General features: G+C 44.4%; 1 protein-coding gene across 14 annotated transcripts in view; it reads left to right on the top strand.

The window, feature by feature from the left end:
- The first annotated feature begins 2,662 nt into the window (after positions 1-2,662).
- The window catches only part of Bcas3 (BCAS3 microtubule associated cell migration factor), a 479,995-nt gene continuing 457,388 nt past the window's right edge, over positions 2,663-25,269 (top strand). For 8 of the 14 annotated variants that reach the window (XM_087910159.1, XM_087910155.1, XM_087910156.1 and 5 more), the window contains exons 1-5: positions 3,051-3,065; positions 4,443-4,530; positions 9,203-9,257; positions 16,164-16,239; positions 18,899-19,005. In XM_087910159.1, the coding sequence (XP_087766285.1) occupies positions 4,460-4,530; positions 9,203-9,257; positions 16,164-16,239; positions 18,899-19,005 (309 nt within the window). In that variant the 5' untranslated portion in view covers positions 3,051-3,065; positions 4,443-4,459. Of the gene's footprint in view, positions 2,810-3,050; positions 3,066-4,442; positions 4,531-9,202; positions 9,258-16,163; positions 16,240-18,898; positions 19,006-25,269 lie in introns of those variants that run through there. The other 6 variants (XM_087910149.1, XM_087910146.1, XM_087910147.1 and 3 more) reach the window with 3 other exon arrangements.

The following is a 25,269-nucleotide window of genomic DNA, read 5'->3' as shown; positions in this document are numbered from 1 at the left end:
TGCTCATTTTGTTCTTTGAGGCAGTTTTGGTATGTAGGCCAGACTCCAACTTGCCTCCAACTGGTCTCAGCCTCTGGAATCCTGGATTATAGGCAGGCACCCTCACAGTGTGGCCTTTAGGTTTTATCTGTAGTCATTTGAAAGATAGTCTAATCTTACTCATGCCCAGCCAGTAATTTGTTAAAGTAACACTTGGTAGTAATCAGAACAAAGAGGCAATTCTCGTGCACTGAAAATGAACTTCATAGTCATTTTAAAATAATGGTTAAAAAATAATGTCTGGATGTAGTGTAATGCTTGTCTTAGCATCTGGACGTGAGAAAAGAGGATTGGGAGTTCAAGTTCATCCTCAGCTATTTAGTGAAGTCGTCACTCCCACTGGGACTAACCAAAGTCAGGTGCTACATCAGAGTATACTGCTTATCGACATTATCTCAAGCTGGTGATAAAGCAAATACCAAAAGTGGGTTGGGAGTGTCCAGTGTGGGTTTTTCCTCTCTTTTTTCCGCTTGTATTTTGAGGCAGTGGCTCACTAGATAGCACAGCTGGCTGTAAATTCATTATGTAGCCTAATGTGGCATCAGATCCAGTCAGGCCTCCGCCTCCTGAGCACAGTCATTACAGGTGTGAGCCATCAAGGCTAATCTATGATGTTTAATGAGGTTGAGTCTCACGACCAAAGGTTCAACCCCTAGCCTCTCCACCAGGAGCGCTTACCCTGTAACTCTGCTCCCAGCTCTGGCTATTCATCCCCCTCCCCCAACACCCAGGGTTCAAACCCTAGCATCTACACCACTAGCTGTCTACCCTGTAACTCTGCTCCCAGCTCTGGCTATTCCCCTCCCCCAACCCTCCACTTGTAGAACTTTGCACCCACTCTTCTCTGCCAGTTCATACCTACACATTCTCACATTAAGAATTACAGGGCAGACCTGGGAACAACTAAAAGTGATAGAGCCTTCATCTGGAAAACATTTTTTTTCAAAGTGGCCATCGGGGACCTTGGCACCATCTGGGTTCATGTCCCTTCATGTCTGCTGGGAGCACATGCTTATCTATGTCCTTTCTTCATGTCTGCTGGGAGCACATGCTTACAAATCTCATATACACACACACACGTATACGTACTTAATATTAAGGCCTTGTGTAGAATATGCTGCCTCGAATTTTCTAGTAGCAAAGGATGGCTGTCGGATTCCCTTACCTTTTCCCTGTAAGTATGATAAAGAGGAGATCCTTAAAATTTATTTTAAATCACTATTGTGTTTTTTGGGTGTGGGGGTCAGAGGACAGCTTGTTCTCATCTTCCATGTTGAGTCCTGGGGATTGAATTCAGGGAGGCTTGGCAGCAGGGGCCTTTAGCTTTCCAATCATCTTGCAGGTCCTGAGAGGAGGTCTTTGACGATGAAGGGTAAGATGAACGGAACCAGTTCATCCCATGGCTACAGCAACTGCCTATTCCTTGCCTATCTCAGGACACCCTAGAGTCCCATCCAGAGACTACTTGCTTAGTCTGAGAATTCCCAACAGGAAAAAAAAAAATCATTTCCTGCTACCACTGTGGTCAACTAAGGCTGTATGCTTCCTCTGGGTTCACGTCAAAGCTGCAAGTTGGAGGCAGACAAGCAGCATTTTCATTTATTCTCGTTCATTCCCCACTTCTTTTTGTTTCTACGTTATGAAGAGCCCACTGAGGAAAGAAGTCCCATATTTGGGGGGAATGACAAGTCATTTGACAGGAGGTCTCAGGTGATGGCACTGGACTGGCTTGGAACTTGTTATGTAGACCAAGTTGTTCTTTGCTTCTCAAGTACTGGGATTACAGGCATGTACTACCCCAATCCCTTAAAAAGAGGCTTTAAGCATGGTTTAAGCACTGGGTTAATACGTGGTCAGGGGAAAGATATGAGTGTGACTGGGGGGGTTTCTCAAGTAAGAGTTTCCGGCCCATGACTTGATGAGACTCCAGGAACCCTTACGATCTTCCCATTGCCCACCCTGCAAAGCCCCAGACATCCTCCTTAGACTCTCCATAGATCCCCTGTATTGCCTAGGGTCCCTCCAAAGTCTGGGGAGATCTCCATTTCCAGGTGTTCACTAACATCTATTTCTATGACAGTTACCGTTAAAGACCCCAACAAAATTTCTTACAGGCCCCTTATTCCAACCTTATTCAGACTCGTTCTCGGCAGTGGCTGACCAGAGACACGCTAGCCTAGACTCCCGGAAGGTAAACACATTTTCGCAGGCGGGGCGGAGGGCGGGCTGGGGCAGTCTGAGTGGCCAGGTGAAAGGGATTGGCAGCTGCCACGTCCACGTGCTTTTTGCTTCGAATCAGCTGTCGCGAGAATTCCATGTAAACACACCAGTGTCCCTGGCCTCGGGCTTCGCGCCGGAGGCACCTGGCTGAGGTGGGCAGGTATCTGCAGCACGTTGCGTTTTCTTAAAACAGAAAAGCCATCGAGGCACCTTTTCCAGGCCCGCAGACACGCCTGCCTTTTCTCCCCTACCGCCTGCATTCACAACCGAACCTGACCCGCCCGCTTCACCCGAACTTCCATACTGTTGTGTTTTCCCTCCAGCCCCAGCGGATTGGATGATTCCGGAGGCGGGTCCGCCTCTTTCCTACTTGCTGGTTGGCGAGACTGACCTCCAAGGGCGGTGCCGCGCCGAGGCCAGTTTGCTCTTGGGATTGGCTGGAGCTGTGGTTCCGTCGAGGCGTGGTAGGAAGTGGTAGCCGTCAATCACGAGGGAGACTCCAAACAGTGAGCCTGGAGCTGTAGAACAGCGTTTACCGGCGGAGCGGCCGGTGAGAAGGCTGGCTGGTCTTTGGTGTGGGGGAGGCTTGGAGAGGAAAAGGGACAGGCAGCATGAGGGGACAGGGCTGGGCTAGCCCCAGTTGACGGGATGTTGGGGAAAGATATTGAAACTGGAGGAGAGCCGGGCAAGAGGCCAGAGGGCGGCCGGGGGCAGTCGTGGCTGGGCTGGAGGTGAAGTGGGGAGTGCTGTTCCCTTGGCTTTGCGGGAGAGTGGAGCCTGAGGGGCTTGCAAGAAGCTGTCCTCAGGTGACAAGGCCCTTAGAGGACATGGACGGGGAGACTGGTTTGGATGGAAAAGGGTGGAATGGCAATCAGAGTGCTGAGGGGATCTGGTGAGGGGTACTGCCTGAGAAAGGGATACCTGGACTAGTTGGGACAAGGGTGTTTGGGTTGTATAGGAATATGGGGATCAGCAGTTTGTGAGTTTTCATAGGAAGTGGTAGAGTACAGCCTACTTCAAAGTGATGTTTTTAGGTATTTCCAGCTTATCTCCAGGCTGTGGGCTTCCTTGAACCTTGTAAGAGACCATTAGACCTGTTGTCAGTCCCCTTTTAACCTTAATCAGGTAGACTCTATGCTCTTAAAGCCACCTCAGTGATTGGGAAGCTCATTAGATAGTCAAGGACCAGGGCTTACTTAGACTGTGGGAAAGGCCAAGGGGCTCCTTACATCATATGGGTCTATATTATGAGTTTGTTTACACGCTGGTGATTCTGTTAAAACAGTTGGAGGTTGAAAAGTCCTATTTAAATGTGGCTACACAGCTTTACACTGGTCCTCAACAGACTTATTTGAAGGCAGAGTGATATCACGTCACTCTTCCATTTGGTCTTTGCCTCAAATGGGCCATCTCTCCTTCATGCCATTGGCTGTGTACTGTGTACCTGACTTTGAATTTCTGATCTTCCTGCCTGCCTTCACCTCTGGGATGATAGGCATGGATCACCACCCCCAGCCAGTTTTTTTTTCTTTAAAGCAGACTCTTAAGTACCTTGGGCTTGCGTTGCCTGCAAACTCATGGCCATTACCTTGCTTGGGCTTCCTGGGTGCTGGCCATATTGGTTTGTTCTGCCACACTAGATTCTGTATTTGATTTTGTAAGTAATTCTGTGTTAGAATTCCTGTTTATTTATTTATTTTCCTTTTTTTTTTTTTTTTTGAGAACAGGGTTTCTTTGTAGCTTGGAGCCTGTCCTGGAACTCGCTCTGTAGACCAGGCTGGCCTTGTGCTGGGACTAAAGGTGTGCACCAACACTGCCCAGCCCCATTTAGTTCTTATTCTCTTTCTAATTTTGTGCTTGTAGAAGAAATTTCCAGCAAAAGAGTAAACTGTTTTGACTTCCAGGCAGTTCAAGGCCAACTTCCTTTGCAGACTTTACCCTAGGTTAGAAAAAGAACAGAATCTTCTTGGGTGTGGTGGCACACCTTTAATCCCAGTGCTCTGGCGCGCAGGTTTCTGGGAGTTCTCTTCTCCGCCAGCTAGAGTTAAATAGTGAGTTCCTGGGAGAATTCATAGTTTGTCACAGTTTGGAAAAGGGATCTTTGGTGAATAATCATAGTGAATAATCATACAACTCCCCCTCCCAATACTGAGGATATGTCTTCTCTTTTCTTCTGGAAACAGGTCCTGTGAGCGACGCGATGGCTACGGACTCCCCTCGAAGGCCCAGCCGCTGTACCGCTGGAGTCGTGGTTCGCCCTCAGGCTGTCACGTAAGCACCTCTCAGAAAAGAACGCCCTGGACCTAAAGGAAACATTATTATATTTGGATTTTTAAGACAGGGTTTCTCTGTGTAGTTCTGGCTGTCATGGATGGCCTTGAACTCACAGAGGTTTGCCTTCCAGAGGGCATTCTAAAAAACAGCTTCCACTCAGAATATCTGTTTGGGTAGTGCTTGCTTTTACAGACAGTTTTTACTTTTTGGTTGTGCAGGTGAAGTGAATGTCATTTTCAAGGCCAATTAAAAGAACGGTTGGAGGGTGTAGCTGACTTGACACATTCAACACATTTGTATAGTATAGTACATACCAGTGACTGTGCTAACCCTGAGGAGCAGTGGGAGTGCTTGGCATGACCTTAGGGCCAGAGCCCTTGCCTGGCTTGTGGGAGGTACCGAATGTGATTCCCAGTGTCACCAAAAAGGTAAAATCAAAAAAAAAAAAAAAATCAATGTTCTTAAACTCCAGGTTCCACAAGTTAGTGCATTATTAGATTAGTTCGAGGGTCATGATCAGTATTTGAAAAAGAGAAAAATAGGAATTGGGGATGTAAGACACAGTTAAGTGTTCCAGCATTCTTAAATTCTGGGCTCCATCTTCAGCACCACAGACATACACAAACACATGCAAATGTTAATATATACATATGAAACAAAAGAAAGTTGTTTTTTGTTATTTGCAGAGGTATTTTCATTCATACCTCTATATATGATCATTAAATTGTGATATAAAATATATCTCTTGTAGGTCTCAGTATAAATGTTACAGAGGGCATTTCTATATTTTAGTTGTTCTTTGATAGGGCAGCAATGCTTTCTGGGAGTTTATGAACCAATGTGGTTTAAAGAAATAATGTAGTCGGGCAGTGGTGGTGCACCGCTTTAATCCCAGTACTAGGGAGACAGTGGCAAGTGGATCTCTGTAAGTTCGAGGCCAGCCTGGTCTACAGCGCGAGTTCCAGGACAAGCTCCAAAGCTACAGAGAAAACCTATCTTTAACCCTCCCATAGAAATATATAGTTGCAATTATTGTAATTACTACAAAGGAAAAGATGCCAGCAAAACATCATACGAGTATTTAGAGGGGATATTTTAATAGTGACGGGTTCATGAGAAGGAAACATTTTCGGGGTTGTCAGGGTGGCTCAGTGGGTAAGAGGGCTTGCCACCAATCCTGAGGATCCAAGTTTGATCCCTGTGACCCATGTGATAGAAGGAGAGAACCAACTCCTCTAAGTTGTTCTCTGACTTCCATGTGCACATGCCCCCCCATATATATATATATATATATATATATATATATATATATGTGCATACGTATATGTATGCACCTATATATACATGTGCATATATGAATTAGAATAGAATTAAAACAATTTTGGAAGAAGATAACATTTTGGAAGAGTTTATCTTTAAAGGCTAGAATTTGGACTCAGACTCAAGAGTACCTTTTTGGCAAAGAGAATAGACTAAACAGAAGGACTAGGAAAACGACTTTTTCTTTTTTGGGTTTCTGAGACAGGCTCGCGCTTGTCTCACCTTGCTGTATAGTGGAGCCGTCTGTCTTTGAACTCCTGGTTCTCTCAGCCAGTGCCGTCACTCCCCAGTTTTTTTGACTGTTTCTTTCTCTGAAACGCTGACTGGCCTGGATCATGCTGTGTAAATCATGCTGGCCTCACAGAGGTCCACCTACTTCTCCCTCTGGATTGCTGGAGTTAATGGTGTGCACCACCATATCCTGCCCTTGTTTTAGTTTTTAAAAGAAAGGGTTCTTCTATGTAGTCCTGGCTGGCTCGGCACTAACTCTGAGGCTACTTGTCCTTGGACTAGCAGCAGTCCATCCTGAGTTGTCCACGTGCTTGGATTACAGGCAGGTGTGATGACACCTGAATTTTGTTTATATTGTTTTGTGTTTTTTCAAGACCGGGTCTCACTATGTCCTTCTGACAGTCCCGGGCCTCAGTCTGCAGACCTCTGCCTCCCAGATGCTGGAACTAAGAGGATGTGCCATTGTGCTCCTCTGGCTTTTGTTTTGTAAGTGTTTCACTCTGTCGTTCACACCGTTCAGACTCACAGTACTCTCCTTTCCTCTGCATTCCTAGTACTGGGACTGCAGATGCGGACCATGTCTTATATGTGTTTTAAAATTCTCTTAGCAAGCTTGGGACAGTGGCTCAGACTTGCAATCCTAGGACCTGCGAGGCTGAGGCAGTATAGTGAATTTGAGAGCAGCTTGGACTATATAGTGTTCCAGACCAGTCTGGGCTATGTAGTAAGATGATGGCCAAGAAGATGCTTAGAGGCAGTAATCGTCTCCTTTGGGTGGTTTAGTGTATTACAAAAGACAGTCTGCTTAGACTAATAAAGGTGTGTGTATGCAGTGATATCATAATACTGCCTTTCCACCCTCTGTCTTCTCTAGAGCTGAATTTGTGATATTTGCTGTGCCATGAAGCTAAACATGTTATTAGCACTGAGTTAGGTTGCTATTTTAATCTTCCTTTATAGGTGAGGAAAACAAAGCCGAGGCAAAGCTCGTCATAGGGAATAGCCCTAGTGGGGAGCTGGCTGGAGCCCAGTTACTGGGTCTTTAGGTTATGTGTTCTCCTTTAGTATTTCCTGCTACCCCACCATGTGGTATTCAAACCACAGTAATGATTTTAGAGTTAGGGAAAATGATCTTGACAGATAATGCTTGGGTACCAACTTTGCCCTTGTACTGGTAACAGGCTCTGGATGTAGAAGGTGACTATGAGAGTTGTGGTTCTTCCTTTAAGGGCGCTTATAATCTATTGGGGAAACAGACACGGATGCCCTCTAAGCCTGGTCAGAGGACAGAAGCGAGTCTGTGTGTAAAGATGACCCGAGGAAGGTGACCACACTGACACTGAAAATGTAGGAAGGCAGGGATAGTGGAAGAAATAGAGCAGACCAGAGGACTTTGTAAGATCCTGAGTCCGGGCAGTGTGCTGTGTCCTAGGAATCGAAGCCACCTGCCAAAGAAGAGTAAGACGGTGATGAAAATGAGTCTGGCAAAGTTGGCTCAGTGATATTGTTTTTTCTTTTTTCTTGGCCTGCTTTTGTGGGTCTCTAAGGTATTTCGTTTGGTTCTGAAGGGTTAGGAAAACTCTTACTCTTTTCTTTTGAGGTGCCATCATATCCCTTCCTAGCCTTCTAGAACTTCTGACATGCACTCGGTGTGCACCATCATGCCTAGTTTGCGCAGTGTTGGGATGGAACTTAGGACCTGGTACATGCCAGCCAGGCACTCTGCCAGCTAAGCTACATGCCCAGCATTAGTTTTTTCAGATTAGTTCTTTGAAACCTGATCTCACTGTGTAGCTGAGACTGGTCTCAAACTCACATCGCTCCTTCTTTAGTGCTGGGATTATAGGTGTGAGCCACTGCAGTCAGTAGCCCCATTTTCTTCCCTGGCAATTGCTCACATCTTTCAGACATTTTTAGTATTTGGAGAAATTGTTTTTATCCACTTACTGACATCCATATCACAACTATTTCAACTATCTTCAGGCCTGGGGCTATCATTTAGTGATAGGCCATTTTCCTAGCCGGGTAATGCCTTGGTTCCATCCCTAGAACTGATAAAACAAAAACAAAATGTCATTGGATAGTGTCTTTAACAGTATTTTTCTTTTTTGGGGTGCTGGAAATTGAACCTAAGACTTCATACATGCTAAGGAAGAGCTGCGCCGTTGAGCTCTTTCCCTAACCCCTTCCCTCACTTTTATAACAGATCTCATGCTTGCTTTTGTTGTTGCTGTTGTTATTGATTTTGTTTTTGTTTTTTGAGACAGGTTTTCTCTGTGTAGTCCTGGCTGCTCTGGAACTTACTCTGTAGACAAGGCTGTCCTCGAATTCACAGAGATCCGCCTGCCTCTGTCTTTAATTGGGATTAAAGGCGTGCACCACCACTGCTGGCTTGTTTTAGTTTTTTGATGCAAGGTCCTGTTACATAGGCCAGGCTAACTCGGAACTTGTGATCGTCTTGTTTCATTTTTCCAAGTGCTAGGGCTCCAGTGTGTGTCATCACACTCACCCTTTCATACTGTCCTCCTTTTTTTGTGACACGGTTGCACTCTGCCGAAGCTCGCCAAGTAGGCTACGGTGACTGATAAGTGAGCTCCAGGGAGCCTCTGTGTCTTCCTCCCTAGTCTGGGATCATATACATGCACCTGTCCTGCCTTTTTTTTCTTTAAATATGTGTTTTGGGGATTGAAGAGGCCCAAGCACAACCTACTGAGCCATCTCCTCAGCACTGAACACTTGTTCTAATGCCTGCCTTTGTGGGAAAATGCATTCACTTTGGCCCACAAAGGTAAGTGGCAAGGTTCATAACCTATTTAAAGAGATGGTCAGGAAGTTCTGAGTCGCCAGCAACAGTTCCCTCTCTGTAGCATTATCATCCATCCTACCCTGCTGCTGCCGTCAGTAGTTAGAGTTCCCTTTATTTAGTGAGGAGATGGAGACTTTAGGGAGAGATGCTTCACAGCGATAGAAACTGCACCAGAGAGAGTGGTGCATGCAGATTCATGAACAGAGAGTATGGGAAGAAGAATCCTGAGAGGATGAGAGCCAGCCTGCTTTTCTTCCTCCTGTTTTCCTCTGCCGTGGCTGTCTGACAGTTTTATCCCTCTGTCTTTCCCAGGGAGCAGTCCTACATGGAGAGCGTCGTGACTTTTCTGCAGGATGTTGTGCCACAGGTGAGTGCGTGTTGAGTACAGAAACGGTCACTTTGCATTGGGCAGGAAGCTCCAGAGTCTTGTTCCTAAACTTGTCTAAATGAGTAGCGTAGAGTCTTGTTTTGGCGTGCTGCGGGTCAGTAGGGAAGAGCTGTGCTTGTGGTCGTGAGATGTGGCTCGCATTTGTGATGGCAGGGACCTGTTATTCCTGGGACTTCCTTTCCTGAATGGAATCCAGGGGGATTTGGACAGGGGTCAGGATTCTTTGGGGTCTTCCCAGTGGTAGGCATCAAACCCAGGCCTGGTCCAATGCGTTACCAGTGGGTTCCCTCCCTAACCCTTTCCTGAGGGCTTCAATTCCTAACTACTTTTCTTGTCTAAGGTAAGAGGTCTGGGCTTGGACTTGGGATGTTGCTGAGCCATAGACTGTTTTCTTTTTCTTTCTTTCTTTTTTTAAAGTTTTATTTATTTATTATGTATACAGTGTTCTGTCTGTATGCCTGCAGGCCAGAAGAGGGCACCAGATCTCATTTCATTTGGTTGTGAGTTGCTGGAAATTGAACTCAGGACCTCTGGAAGAGCAGTCAGTGTTCTTAACTGCTGAACCATCTCTCCAGCCCCAATAGACTATTTTCCAAGCATGTATGAGGCCCAGAGTTTGATTGCCCAACCCCACATACTTAAATACCCATATACTGTTCCTGCAGAGGTGCCTGAGTGAAGTGGGAAGGGCACTATAAATTATGTATTAACTAGATGGTAATTTTATTTATATGTTTATGTATATGTTTAGTACACATTGTCATTTCTTTCCATTTGAAAAATGTTTTATTTTTTGCAATGTGGGTACGCCCTTTTGCCCTGATTTGTCAGAGATGAAAGCCCTTATTGCTTCTTTAAATGTGATAATTTTTTTTTGAGAGCAAGCAGCTTTGCAAGAATTAGATAGTATATTACTGCTCGCATTATTTTAGTTCAATATTATTTGGCTTCTTGCTAAACATGATAGTAATTTCCAGGCCTGTCTCTCAGAGAGTAGATCTGTTAAGAGTCCTGCACCCGTACCTGTAGCAAGGCTCTCATGTTAAGAGTCCTGCACCCATGTCTGGTGTTTGCTGTGGGCTTGGATGGGATAGTTCTGTTCTGGTGGACGCACTGAAGGCAGGCTTACTTATTTTCTCATGTGGATGCCAGTCATCCCTGACTGCCGTGGTCCTTCACCTGAGCGGCTTGGAGAGGACTGCTCATGGATCCATATGCCAGTTTTACAAGCATATCCCAGAAAGGTCCAAGGTCTAGATTTTTAGTTGTGTTTAGCAAAATGTATTCAAGTAAGGAATGGTGATACTGCTTTATTATATTTAGTCAGTGTGAATGAAAACAGACCACAGCATTGAAGTCTGTGGTACACATGAGGAAAAATGCTTCCCTTTCCTGAGGCATTTGCTTAATAAGTCAAATTGGTTGAAACAAGCAAAGATTATTAATAGCAACAAATCAGCACTGTTGCCATGTAGCACACTGAATAATTGATCTGTGAGGGGATGCAGAGAGGAGGGAGAGACTTTGGAAGCATTGCTAGTTGAAATGGAGGGAACAGGGCGGCTGGCAACAAGACTCTGTTGGTAGTGGAGGATTTGATGTCTATGTTGACCAGGCGGAGGGAGCAGTGGGCACCTGAAAGCCAACTTGTTTTTCCTGTAAGCCCCGAACCTTGGCATGAAGCTGCAATTCCATGGAAAAGTGATTTTAAAAGATTTTACTTTAGTATTTTGTTTGCTGCTTACAGGGCATCTTTATCAAATGTTATATAGGCATCTCTTGTGTAGCTAGGAACCCTGTGTAGCAATGTGGTAGGATTATTATCATCATCATCATCATCATCATCATCATCATCATCATTATTATTTTGGATGGAAAAGGCTGTGGTCAGAAACTTTGAGGACTCTTCTCTCATGTGAGGTGTTGGCGTGAGACAGGAACAGGGAAAATAGCGAACTAAAACTGAACATAGCGGGGAAATGCCAGGAGTTCTAGTTTTTCTGAACATGTGTTTCAGGGAGGGGTAGCAGGTCCTGACCCACGAAACCAGCTGTGACGATGGCACAGAACAAGGACATGGAAGTAAACTTGGAGGCACTGATCTAAGAGTTAGAATACCCAGCCAGAAATTCCTGTGTTGTTTGTTCTCTGCCCAAATTGAAGGTGAAACTTGAATAAATAGCATTTACCTGGGGTCCCTGCAGGTGCCAGGCCCTGAGCTGGGCTGAAGGAACTCTCAGTCTGTGCCTCAGGCCTCTGGTCTGCTGTGCTGCTTGGCAGACCTCTTCTGTAGAGCCCTGGTTTTCTTTCCAGCTACTCAGCACTCTATATAAAGGAATGGTCATGGTTGTTGCTTCAGTAAAACTTGATTCATCAACACAGGTCTCCGTATAATTAAAACCCAGCTAAATAAAATACATGGCCAAATATAAACATCATAGTAAAAGTATAAAGTACCTTGCTGTACCGTTGGCATAGGAGGAAGAGACTCAGTTTACCCGAGACTGGAGCTGGGTGTGATCTATCACCTGCCTTTAGTCTTGTCCTTGGGGAGGCTGAGGCTTGATGCTTGCAGGTTTCAGACTAGCCTGGACTGCATAGGGAGAGAAACAACTAACAAATGGATGGAGATCTAATGAGTCAGATGCCATTTGAACTGAGGAATAAAAGAGAATGTAATGCAGCCTTAGGAAACAGGGATAGTGGGGTTGTATCAGGCTGAGAGTGTCTTAGTGGTTTAAGAGTACAGCCCTCAAGCAGCGATAGTAGCACATGCCTTTAATCCCAGCCCTTGGTAGGATGAGACAGGAGGTGCTCTGTGAGTTCGGGGACAGCCTGATCTACAAAGTGAGTTCCAGGAAAACCAGAGCTGTTAAACAGAGAAATCCTGCCTCGAAAAACCAGTGAAAAAAACAAACGGACTTGATTTTACACTTCAGCTGGACATGTCACTAGCTGTGGCAAGTCCCTGCATGACCCTGCACATCAGTGTCCTTATTTGTAACAGCTCATTGTTCTCACTGTGGGTTTTGTGTCAAGGTTTAAAGGAAGCTATGTACATAGAGCATAAAATAAAACAAATACTAAGTCGCTTCTCAGGAGACCAAAGATCCAAAGGCCGAGATAGACTTACGGCTTTCTAAGCGGCAGCAACTGAATGAGCCGATTATAGTTTCTCTTCCCTCTCCTGTCTCTCCCAGCTCTTTTTCTCCTCCCTCTCCCTTTCTGCTTCATTTCCCCTCCCCCTTTCTGACATAGTGTTTGTATTCCAGGATGGCTGCAGACTTTTAGCATCTCCCCAAACCCCCTGCAAGACTCCCAAAGGCTTGATTACAGGATCTGAGCACCGAACATCACATGTTTTTAACATTTATTCATTGCATGTATATGTTTGGGTATGCAGGGAGGACAGAGGGCAACTTTTGGGAGGTGCTTTTTTCCTTCCACCATGGTGTCCAAGGATCCTGGTGAACAATCTTACTGTCCTTTGAATATTTAATTCCTTTTCTTTTTTTTGGGGGGGGGAAAGGGTGGGTGGGTTTCAAGATGGGATTTCTTTGTAGTTGTGGAACCTGTCTTGGAGCTCGCTCTGTAGACCAGGCTGTCCTCGAACTCACAGAGATCCACCTGCCTCTGCCTCCAAAGTGCATGCAGTGCTGTGTTGCCGTTACCCGGCTCCTTTTTCTTTTTTAAGAGTAAAACTTACTTTTTTTTTTTGAGACAGGGTCTCATTATGTAAACTAGGTTGGCCTTAAATTGACAGAGATTCACCTGTCTTTGCCTCCTGAATGTTGGGATTAAAGACATGAGCTGACATTGATCTTTTAAGATTTATTATTTGTTTATGTGTATGTGTGGGGTGATATAGGTCCCTACAGAGACCTTACGATCCCCTAGTTTTGGCATTACTGGAAATCGTGAGCTGACCTGAGTGGATGCTGGGATCCAAACTTGGGTCCTCTGGAAGTGTTCTTAACTGATAAGCCATGTCTTCAGTGACAGAAATAATTAAAAAGGACATTTTCGTCAGTGCTGGCGGTGCATGCCTTTAATCCCAGCACCTGGGAGGCAGAGGCAGGCAGACCTGTGTGAGTTTGAGGCTATCTTGGTCTACAAAGTGAGTTTCAGGACAGCCAGGACTAAGTAGAGAGACCTTGTCTGTCTTGAAAAAGTTATTTATTTTATGTGTATGAGTTTTTCAGTATGTGTGCCAGCCAGGTCCTCAGAGGGATTTCCTGGGACTGGAGTTGTCTTTGTGAGCCATTTTGTGGGTGCTGGATATTGAACCCTGCTTCTCTGGAAGAGCAACCAGCACTCTTAACCACGGAGCCATCTCTCCAGCCCTGAAAGTTGTATGTTTTATATTTCTCTCCTGTTCTGGGAATCAAATTCACAGAGTCTATAAAGTTTTCTGTGGTCTGCAGATAAATGGTCCTGCACAGAGGGAGAGTGTTGCTGCCCTCGATAGTGGCTCAGAGCTGTGCTGGCTGATACCACTGCTCACTAGGAACCCGCAGATGTGCCCTTTGATCTGCTAATTTCAGTTAGGAAAACTTATTTTAAATGTAGTACAGAGAAGCACTAACTCTATTGCTGTGTGTATAAAGATGTTCAGATTTTCAGTGTAAAAATTGTAACCAGGAAAATGTCGGGCAGTTAACAGTGGTTGTACATGGGTTCTTGGCATTAAGTTTAGGCTGTCAAGATTTTGCTGCAGGCTTCCTTATCTGCTGATCCATGTCCCTGACCCTCTGTTTTACTTTTTTTTGGAGATAGTTGTCCATGTTGAAAGTGAATTCACTCTGTAGCCCAGGGAGACCTTTAACTTGGGATCTGTTTGCTTCAGCCTTGTAAGAGCTGAGTTTACAGGCCTACACCACCAGACCCGGCTTTCCCTGTGTCCTAGAGTGGTCCTGAACTCTCAGTTCTCCTTTCTCTACCTCTGGAGAAATCCTTAGCTCTAGGTTGTTTTAGTGTTTTGGTGCTAAGGGTTAATCTGGGCCTTGCACACAGTGCCCGTTCTCCTCTGAGCTAGACCCCTCCCTGTAGGTGAAAGCTGGTGTCATAGTTTTTCTTTAGCTGTGGAACAACACTGACCAAAAGCAACTTGGGAGCTGGGCTTTGGTGGCACACACCTTTGATACTGGAACTTAGGAGGCAGAGGCAGGGCGATCTCTGTGAGTTCGAGGCCAGCCTGGTCTACAGAGTGAGTGACAGGATAGCCAGGGTTACACAGGGAAACCTTTTCTCAAAAAAATAAAAAAAAAGAAAAAGAAAAAGAAAAAGCACCTTGCGGAGGAAAGGGTTTACTTAACTTACTGCTTGAAGTCTTTCACTGAGGGAAGCCAAGGCAGGAAACTGGAGGCAGAAACAGAAGCAGGAGCCGTGGAGGAAGGCTGCTTACTGGGTTGTTTCCAGGCCTACATTCAACTACCTTTCTTATATAGTGCAAGGCCACCTGCTCACAGTAGGCTGTACCCTCTTACGTCAATTAGCAATCAAGAAAATGCTTCACAGACATGCTCACAGGGCAATCTAATGGGGCAGTTGCTCAATTGAAATTTCCTCTTCCCTGATGTGTTAAGTGGATAACCGTAGCTGGGTAGCTTGTGCCAGAATCCCATCATTGGGAAACTGAGGCAGGAGGGTCTCAAGTTTGAACCAGCCTGGGCTATATAGGGAGCTCTCGCCTCCAAATCTAATTAAACTCACCATTTGAAGTTAGGGGTGTATAAAGCAATATATATTATCTTAAAATTAAAAACCAAGTCCTGGGGAAATGGCTCATTTGGTTAAAGTGCTTCTCGTGTAAGCATGAGAACCTGGGTTTGACCCCCAGACACATGATAGACAGGTAGGCACTTATAATTCCAGCACTGGGAAAGTGGAGACCTGAGGATCCAAGGGTTTGCTGGCCCAGCCTTTCCTAATTGGTGAGCTCCATGTTAATGAGAGACTGTCTCAAAAAAAAAAAGGCAAGAAAACCATTAAAAAAAAAAAAAACCAAGACCAAGGTTTCCTCTACAAATGTCTACTCACATGAACACACACACATACACGCACACAAAACTTTTTTTCTTATACTGGGGATTGAACCTAGGGTCTTGTTCTCTGGCAAGTGTTCTACCAAGTCCCATACCTAGCCATTCCCCACCTCCAATATTTTAGGCTGACTTTCTAGTTGCCTGGGTTGGCATTGCACTCCTGGCCCCAAGCCTCCTTCCTTCTCAGCCTCAGTTTTAGCTTTGGATTTAGTGACTTGGACCACACTTTATGATCTTACCAATTGTGTGTGAGAGACCAAGTTCCTATGCAGCCTGAATGACCTTGAAGATCTTCTGAATCTAACTCCAAACCCTTGGTTTATGCAGCACTGGGAATCAAGCCCAGGGCTTCCTGCTTGCTAGACAAGCGCTTCGTCTCCCGCCCTCTTGAAAATTTTAAATGAAGAGGTGTTTTACATGGAGAGCTGACCTGTTTGATGGGCACTACCAATGGTTTTTAGCCGTGCGTGTGTATCTTTTTGATTGTTGCAGGCTTGCAAGCATTAACTGATACTTTGTGTCTGTAAGCCAGATAACCCTGGAGTTTTGTTCTTCTGTAACCTTTATTGAGGTGTGAAGATGGTTGATGGAGGGTTTATTATGATCACTGTATTTAGGTTTCTGCAATTCTGTGATGAGTTAAAACCTCATCTTTGACTGATACTATCAGAGTCCCTGACAAACATTCTTTGGGAGTAATGACATTCCAAAATGTACTGGTTGCTTTATTGAGGCCGGAGAAGTTGGAGGGGTGAAATGGTTAGAATCCCCTGTTGCTTTGAACTTGTGTGGCATTGGAACCCTACAGCGTCTTAGTGAGAACACTGTGTTTGCTGTGCAGGCTTACAGCGGGACCCCCCTGACAGAAGAAAAGGAGAAAATCGTCTGGGTCAGATTCGAGAACGCAGATCTGAACGGTATGACTAACTTCTGGGGCGTGTGTATTAAGTGTGTATTAAGTGCTTTTTTGGAGTTGACCTGATTTTAGAAAGTTCACTCAGGCCATTTTGCTTCTACTAACTTTTCAGTTTTGAAAAATAATTTCATTTTTAGCTGGGAATGGTAGTGCATGCTGATAATCCCAGTGCCTATGAGGCTGAGACAGGAGGATTCTGAGTTGGAGGTGAGACTGGGGTACCTGTCCAGAAACTAAACCCTCTACAGTGTGTAACCATTATGATCTTTGATTATCGATCTATATAGCATTTTCATATTGGAAAATAAACTAGATTCGTTAAAAGTTGTCCATGTCTTCATTCCCAGTCCTTCTAACCACCATCTATCCTATCTTCTGTTGAGACAAAGTTTCTCTGTGTAGTCCTGACTGTCTTGGAACTCGCTCTGTAGACCAGGCTGATCTCGAACTCAGAGCCCCTCTTTTCTCTACCTCCTGAGTTCTGGGATTAAAGGTGTGCACTACACCATCAAACTTCTTTTTACTAAAAAGTGATTTATTTTTGTGTGTCTGCATGTTATGCCTACATGTGTGTCTATGCAGCTTGGGAGCTAGGAGAGGGAGTCCGATTCCCTGGGAGCAAAGTGACAGGTCTTGTCAGCCACCAGTGGATGCTGGGAATAAAATCACCCTTCCCTGGAAGAGTAGCCAGTACTATTAAACCCGGAGCCATCGATCCAGCCCCTTTACTTTCTTTATGGCTCTGCCTGATACAGACACCTTACAGAAATGGGTTCTTATTCAGAATTCATCTGTGTTGGAACGTGTCAGAATTTTTTTCTTTCTAAGGCTGACTAGTATCTCACTGTGTGTATGCCACCACCCATTTATTTTATTTTATTTTAAGCCAGGGTTGCTCAGGATAACCTTGAACTCTCAAACAAACCATTCTCTTTTCCCAATTCCTCAGCAACCTTAGTTACATGAGTAATACCATTTTCTTTAATGTTGGGCATTATACCGAGAGCAGTATTTATGCTGTGTAGTGCACGACACTGGACTATACTCTCGGCTCTCTTTTCAGTTATTTATTTATTTGTTATCAGTCAGTTATTTAGTGACAGGATCTCGGGTAGTTCAGGGTGACCTTGAATTCCTGAACCTCACGCCTGAACTTCACAAGTACTGGACTTTTCTTATGGCCTGGAACTCAGTATGTAGACCACGCTGGCGAGTAAAACACAGAGTCTCTTTATTGTGCCTCTGTAGTGCTGGAATTAAATGTGTGTTCCGACTGGATAAGTGCTTGTTTTTGAGGCAGGTGTGGCCCATGCTAGCCTTAAATTAGAAGATGACCTTGAACTTTTGATTCTTCTGTCACCATGGCAACTTTCTGGGGCGCTGTGGATTGAGCGTTAGGCCTCTTGTATGCCAGCCGAGTATTTTGCCCACCGAGCTACATCCTTAGCCCTGGACTGACTTTTTAATTACTAAATTGCCCTTGACCCTGAATTTACACTGTAGTCCTGGCTGGCTTATCTTGTGACAGTCATCCTTCCTCAGCTTCCTGAGAAGGTGGTAGTATAGGCCTGTCCCTCAAGGTCCCATACAGCCCAAATTCTGTGAACAACCATCACTGTCACCCTTGGTGTCTGTCTCAAGACTCTGCTTCTGTTCTTTCTGACCTATACTCAGAAGGGAAATAGCTGGGTCCCGTATGGTATCCTAGTCTAGTTTTCTGAGGACCTAAGTCTTTGCTATGTAGAGAGCTTGTACTATTCCAGGTTCCCAACCACAATGCACAAGGACGTTTTCCTGGTCCTGGGGATTGAACCCCTGGGCATAAGGCCCAGTCTGTCACTTAGCTAACTACCCCGTATCCCCAGCTCCTCAGAGTTCAGTACATTCCACATATAGTATTTTTTAATGTCAGAGTCCTCTGCACGCTGCAGTCTGTAGTAATTCATTCTTCCTTGCTGATGATATTTCATCCTCTTTGTACCATAATAGGGCTATTGTCCAGTTGGTGAACATTTGTATTGTTTCCATCTTTTGGCTGTTTACAAATGTTACTATGAATCAATCTATGCCCACCCCCAAAGCTAGCCTGGGCAATTTAGACCTTGCCTTTCTCACACCCACAAAGGAAAAGCAGGCTGGGGATATAGCTCAGCATTAACACACTTACAGAGCATGTGTGAGGGTTCAATCGCCAGTATAACAGAAAAAACAAACCTTTTATTTCTTTGAAATAAGGTGTCACTGTGTAGCTAGATTGGCTTAGAAGTTACTGTGTTACAGTTACTTAGAAGTTATTGTTGGCTTTGGTGATCTTTCCTGCTTCAGCCTCCTACCTGCTGGGGTTACTGGCCAGAGATACTGTGTGGGCCTCTGACCTTTTTCTTTTTAATAAAAAAAGATTTGTTTTTATTAATTTTGTGTTTATGTCTGTGTATAGCTAAGTGCAAATGCCCTCATTTCAGAGGTCTTGGACACTCTGGAGGTGGAATTCCAGATGCTTGTCAGCCACCTGATGTGGGTGCTCTTCCGAACTCTGGAACTTAGCCTTCCTTCCAGATCCCTGCCTTTATTGTTGTAACTGAATCTTTGCATTGATGGGGTAAATGAGTAGTTTTCTTGGTTCATGCTTTTTATTTGCTTTTTTGTTAATTCTAATACAGATACATCACGGAATTTAGAATTTCATGAACTGCATAGCACTGGAAATGAGCCCCCTCTGCTGGTTATGATCGGCTACAGTGACGGCATGCAAGTCTGGGGCATCCCTGTGAGTATGCACAAGGCATTCCTTGCTGCTCAGCATAAGCTATGCAGTTGTGTTTATACATTACTAACGCCTTGTGGAGAGCCAGTGGGAATGAGAGGCAAATAGCAAGCAGGTCCGCTAAAGGACGAGTGAGTTGAGCAGTTGTGGGACTCATGGTTTATGCAAGGTGTCAGTTTTATTTAGGGTAATACTATATTAAATGGGGGGTGTTTCTGTGTTTTCTAATTTACAGAAGAATAAACTGAGACTTGGAAAAGATTTGTAATTAGAAAATGTTAACAGTATTGTAGGTGGACTTTTCTTTCTTGCCTGCTAGTTTCTGAACAACCGAGATGGAGACTTACCATTAGTTACAAGTGCTCAGCCGATAGCTCAGGCTTGTTACTAGTTCACTCTTACATTTTAAGTTAACCCATACTTCTTATCTACCCTCTGCTATGTTGCTGTACCTTCTTTTAACACCGCACATTCATCTTGCTTCCCCCGTGTCTCTCGAGATTCTTCAGACTCTGCCCATTTTCTTTCCAGTGTCCTTAGTCTGGTTTCCCTACCTAACCTTATCCTGTCCAGCTCTTGGCCAGTCAACTTCTTTATTAAACCAGTCAGCGTAATTTACAGTGTGCAGATGGATTATTCTACAGCATAATATATCAGTTGTGTGTGTGTTAAAACATTGACATGAACCAACAAGATGGCTCAATAGCTGTTTGTTGCTAAGCCTCACAACTTGAGTTCAGAGCCCCCACTCCACTTCAGTCCCAATAGAAGCTGAGAACTAATTCTTGCAAATTGTCCCCTTTTGACAGTTACTTGATGTCACATGCACAGGCTAGCACACGTGCAGTCTTGCCTATATATATACACAAATAAAAATAGTAAATACAAGTGAACAAAGAGCCCAGCATAGTGGTCTGTGCCTTTAATCACAGATAAAGGCAGGAGGATCTCCGGGTTAAGGCTAGCCATGGCTGCATAGAGAGATGATGTCTCAAAACAATTTAAAAAATGAATAAAAATACCTCAGAAAGTAGAAATCTGATTGCCTGATGGTAAGAGAACTAGAAGACAGTTTTTACCTTTAGTATCCTCCTTTGAATTTTGTATGAGCTGAATTAAAATAAAACTTTGAGGGGCTGGAGAAATGACTCAGTGGTTAAGAGAACTGGCTGCTCTTCCAGAGGTCCTGGATTCAATTCCCAGCATCCACGACAGCTCACAACTGTCTGGAACTCTGAGAGCACCAGGCATGTATGTGGTGCACAGACATGCATGCATAAAATAATTATTAATACATGTAAAAAAAGTCATTAAAATTTTAAGTTAAGCCAGGTTGTGGTGGCACATACCTTTTATCCTAATCCTCTGGAGGCATTTCTGTGAGTTTGAGGCCAGCCTAGTCTACAGAATTATTTCTAGGACAGCCATGGCTATAACAGGGAAATTCTGTCTAGAAAAAAAAAACAACCCCCCCCAAAAAAACCCACTTTCATTTATTTTGTGAGTTATTCTTGGAGCTAGATTTGTTGCCATGAAGTTTGCTGTTTTTTTAATAGGAGAAATATACATATAGTTCAGATACATACATTTGCATACATATTTCTTACATATGTAATATATACACACTACTTGTTTCTTACCATATGCTTTTAATTGGCTGTTCAATAAATCACCTTTTTAAAAAATTGTTTTTATTGAGCTATATATTTTTCTCTGCTCCCCTTCCTTCCTCCCCACTCCCTTTCTGTCCTCTCTTATGGTCCCCAGGCTCCCAATTTACTCAGGGGATCTTGTCTTTTTCTACTTCCTGTGTTTGTCTCTCTTAGGGTCTTCTTTGTTGTCTTGGTTCTCTGGGATTGTGATTTGTAGGCTGTTTTTACTTTGCTTTATGTCTAAAAGCCCCTTGTGAGTGAGTACATATGATATTTGTCTTTCTGGGTCTGGGTTACCTCACTCAGTATGATGTTTTCTAGATCCACTCATTTGTCTGCAAATTTCAATATGTCATTTTTTTCCCACTGTTTCTTTTGTAAAGTCACTGCTCAGGGGGTCTTTTATGGACTTGAGTAGCTACATCATCTATTATTCTGATTTTTAAAATGACTACTGTTTCCTAATAGAAATACTTTAAATGTCCATAATTTTTTACAGTGTTATACTATTGGGTCACATGTTACGGGGTTGTAATCACAGTCATTTACCAGGCTGAGGCAGGAGGATGGCAAGTTCATGACCTGTCTAGGCAACGTAATATTTCAAAAAAACAATATAATGATGTAATGAACTTGAACATAGGTATACATATGTATGTATGCATGTCTATGGCATTGGTGTTTTGAGGCAGCCTTTGCCATCTGTGGCAGTCTTGGCAGTCTCTTTGGGGCTCGCCTGGCCTCAGGTTTGTGAGTTGTCCTTCTGTCCTTGTTTCAAGTTCTGGGATCACAAATGTGGGCCACTGAACCTGCCTTCAAAGGTATATTTTCTGCCTGAGTATTTGTGTAGAGACACTCTCTCCCACCTTTAAATAGGATTTTACTGTATACTTTAGGTTGGCCTTGAACTCCCTGCAATCCTGTTCCTCTGCCTGAGTGCTCTGAGCATAGATATGGGACACACTGACTTGCTTCCTGAGTGCAGGCCTGGAGGTGGTGGCGCACGCCTTTAATCCCAGCACTCCGGAGGCAGAGGCAGGTGGATCTCTTTGAGTTCAAGGCCAGCCTGGTCTACAAGAGCTAGTTCCAGGACAGGCTCCAAAGCTATAGAGAAACCCTATCTCGAAAAAGAAAAAAAAAAAAAACAGTAAAAAAAAAAGATGCTGAGTGCATTTATAGTTTCAGATTTTGTTTTTTGTTCTTGTTTTTTACTTATGTGTATGGGTGTCTGTGTGTGGGTGGGTGTTTTAGGAGGCCAGAGGAGACTTTTGGCGGTTGTAAACTGCCCAGGTGGGTGCTGGTGCTCAAACTTGTCCTAGCAGAGCAGCAAGTAGCAAGTGCTGTTAACCTCCGAGGCAAATCTCCTGCCGCGTCAATGATGGAATATGTGTGTGTGTGTGTTTCCTGTTGTTAGGTGATGCTGAGGGCTGTATCTAGATGTGTGGTAGGCAACAACGCTCCCTCTAGCCCCTTTCATATATCACAGTGATGATTGCTGTGATGTAGTAGGTGGGAAAATAGACCCGTAAGGTGAGATGAGAAGTGGCTTGGTACTACAGAGCAAGACTTGACCCTCAGCCTCCGAGCGGCTTTGTGTCACCTACACATGGAGTTTAGAAGAGTTCTGGGACTAAAGAGCCAGGCATTTTAATTTTATTTTTGTTATCGTTCCCTTGGGTAACATGATTTTTCATGAAAATATTCATTAGCAATATCTTACTTCAGATTTAATGGAAGTTGTGATCTTCTAGAGCATGATTCTCAACTGTGGGTTATGACCCATTTGGGGATTGCATAGCAGATGGCTGGGTGTCATATATTTACCCTACTGTTCTTGACAGTAGCAAAATTAGTTATGAAGTAGCAAGAAAAATAATTTTATGGTTGCGGTGTTACCATGGTGTGAGGAATGGTATCAGAGGATCGCAGCATTGGGAAGGTTGAGAACCACTCCTCTACAGAATAGAATTTGGCCTAAATGACATTATAACAAAAGCTTTACACTTGTATTTAATATTTTGACTTGAAAAATTTGTTTATGGGCCAGCAAGATGGCTCATCAGGTAAAAGCGGTTGCTGCTAAGCCTGCCAACCTGAGTTCATGGTGGAAGACGAGAACCAACTCCCACAAGTTGGCCTTTGATCTTCACACACATGCCCAACACATAAATCAAGAAATGTTATAAAAGCTTCACAGTTTTTTTTCCACAAATTGTTTATGTACTGTGGGCTGTTTTGGTCCTGTGACTGTCACAGCACACGTGTAGGGTTGAAGCTTTATTTTGCGGTTGGAGAACGCTGCTGGCTCCAGGAACAAGTAGTTTTTCTTTCACTCACCCCACCTCCTAAGTAATGAGACTAAATCCCAGAGCCTTACTCATGTGGGCCAGGTGTTCCGTGTGCAGGCGGCTCTGCTGTTGCCTTTAGTTCATGCTTCCAGGCTTTGCCCTGATATGTAGACTTGTAACCTATCAAGAGGAAGCACACAGGTTGACTTGAGGGAGCAGTTTCTTTAGCGTAACTTTTCTATACTAATGGGGCTGTGTAATATTTTCTAAACTAATGGTACTGATGTACCAGTCATACATTCTGCTCCACATGCTGTCTGTTTTCAGGCAGGTTGTGAGAGGTGGCTTTTCCGAGGTGGTTGGAAGGCTTAGGGGCGTTGGCTGGATGGAGCACATTCTTTTGATGAGACTCAGGTGGCTCTGACCGCCCACTTGTTTTGGTTATAATTAGAGGTATTACTTTGAATAGTTTCAAAGGTAGCTTGTATCTTCTTGGAATTTCTTAAAAGTATCTAATCCTTTTTTTTTCCCAGCTGTATTTGGGCAGGCAGGGGTAATCATTTCTTGCTGAACTGCCTCATGACGAGTTGCATGCTGGTGAGGTCGGTCCCTGTAGGCAGAGGGAGAAGCATATTAGCTGTGTTCTTTGGTCTGCTTTTGGAATTGTTGGGGTCCTTCTAGGATGTTGTCCTAGGTAGCACTTTCTGTGAGGCCACGGTTGCTCTCATTTAGGTGAGAAGGCTGCTGCGCTGTGAGTGTGGCTTTTTCAGTCTACCTTGTCCTGATTGCAGATCCACAGCCCAGGCTAACAGCTGTGCTTCCCAAGAAGGACAGCAGCAAATGACCATGACAGGAATTTGGTTCTTCTTTTCTTTTTTCTTTTTCTTTCTTTGTTTCTTTGTTTCTTTGTTTCTTTATTCCCTCCCTCCCTCCCTCCCTCCCTCCCTCCCTCCCTCCCTTCCTTTCTCCCCAAGACAGGGTTTCTCTGTAGTTTTGGAGCCTGTCCTGGACCTAGCTCTTGTAGACCAGGCTAGCCTTGAACTCACAGATATCCACCTGCCTCTGCCTCCCTAGTGCTAAGATTAAAGGCGTGTGCCACCATCCTAGTTCTTGTTTACATTTGTGAACTTTTTTTGACAGTCTGGAGATTGATGAGGGCCATGTCTCTGAGGCCGACACTCTAATGCTGAGCTATTTCCCCTTGTGAAAGGCTGGGGTGGACTTGCACACAGTTTCAGTGGTTACTATACCATCTCAGCTTGTACCCAGAAGGCATTTGTTCTGTCTCCCCTAGCGTAGACAGTGGGGATATGCTGCTCAAGAAACTGACTTTCACAGATCTTAGCTGATGACAGGTCACAGTGCTTTTCAATCCATATCCGGGCAGTGGACACTGCACTGCTTCTTCCATTTATTTATTTATTTGTTTTTTGTTTTGTTTTTTTTTTTTGAGGCAGGGTTTCTCTGTGTTGTTCTGGAACTTGCTTTGTAGAGCAGACTGGTTTCAAACTCACAGAGCACCACCTGCCTCTGCCTCCCATGTGCCAGAATTAAAGGCTTGGGCTACCACGCATGGCTTCCATGTGTTGTGTTTATGTTACCATCCCAAATGTGAGTCTCCGAATAAAAGTATAAATAGGCCCGAGGATTGCCTGGTGGTCGTGTGTACCTGCATAGCAAGCACAGGGCCACAGTTAACCCTTGACCCCCACCGAAAACCAGATAAATCAGGTTAAACTTCAGTTTTAAAGTGAATTTTGTGTGTAGAGGGGTTTTGTCTGCATGTATGAGTGCACCACACACAGGCTTGCTGCTGGCGGAGCCCGAAACAAAGGCTTCTGAAACTCTGGCTCTGGAGTTACAGATGGCTGTGTGCTGTGTCATGTTGGTGCTGGGAATTAAGTCCTCAGAGAGCAGCATCTCCCTAGCCCCCTAAACTGTGTGCTGGTGAGGGGATGTCTAGGGTCTAGTTGGTGAGAATCACACCATGGCAGAGCTAAGCAGTTCTGTCTCTGTGCCTGGTTTCCATTGTTTTTGTGAGTTTTATGGATCACGGTCTTACCATTTAACTCTGGCTGGTCTGGATGCCCACTTGCCTTTGCTTTCCCATGCCTCCAACCGTTTGCCATTTTGTGTGTCTCTTCAGTCCGCGTGTCTGCTGTATCATACAAAGAAATGACTGGGTATTGTGGCCCCAACTTGTAATCTAGCACTTGGGAGGTAGAGGCAGAACTCTCAGGAAGGAGTTCAAGACCAACATTGGCTAGTTGAGTACTGCCCGAGACTTCGTTTGAAAACAAAAGAAACACAGAAGAAAGAACATTTGT

The sequence above is a fragment of the Myodes glareolus genome, chromosome 9 (assembly GCF_982192425.1).
Source record: "Myodes glareolus chromosome 9, mMyoGla1.1, whole genome shotgun sequence".
NCBI classification, from domain to species: Eukaryota; Metazoa; Chordata; class Mammalia; order Rodentia; family Cricetidae; genus Myodes; species Myodes glareolus.
Note: the sequence above shows the minus strand (reverse complement) of the source record. Positions and strands in the feature narration are given on the sequence as shown.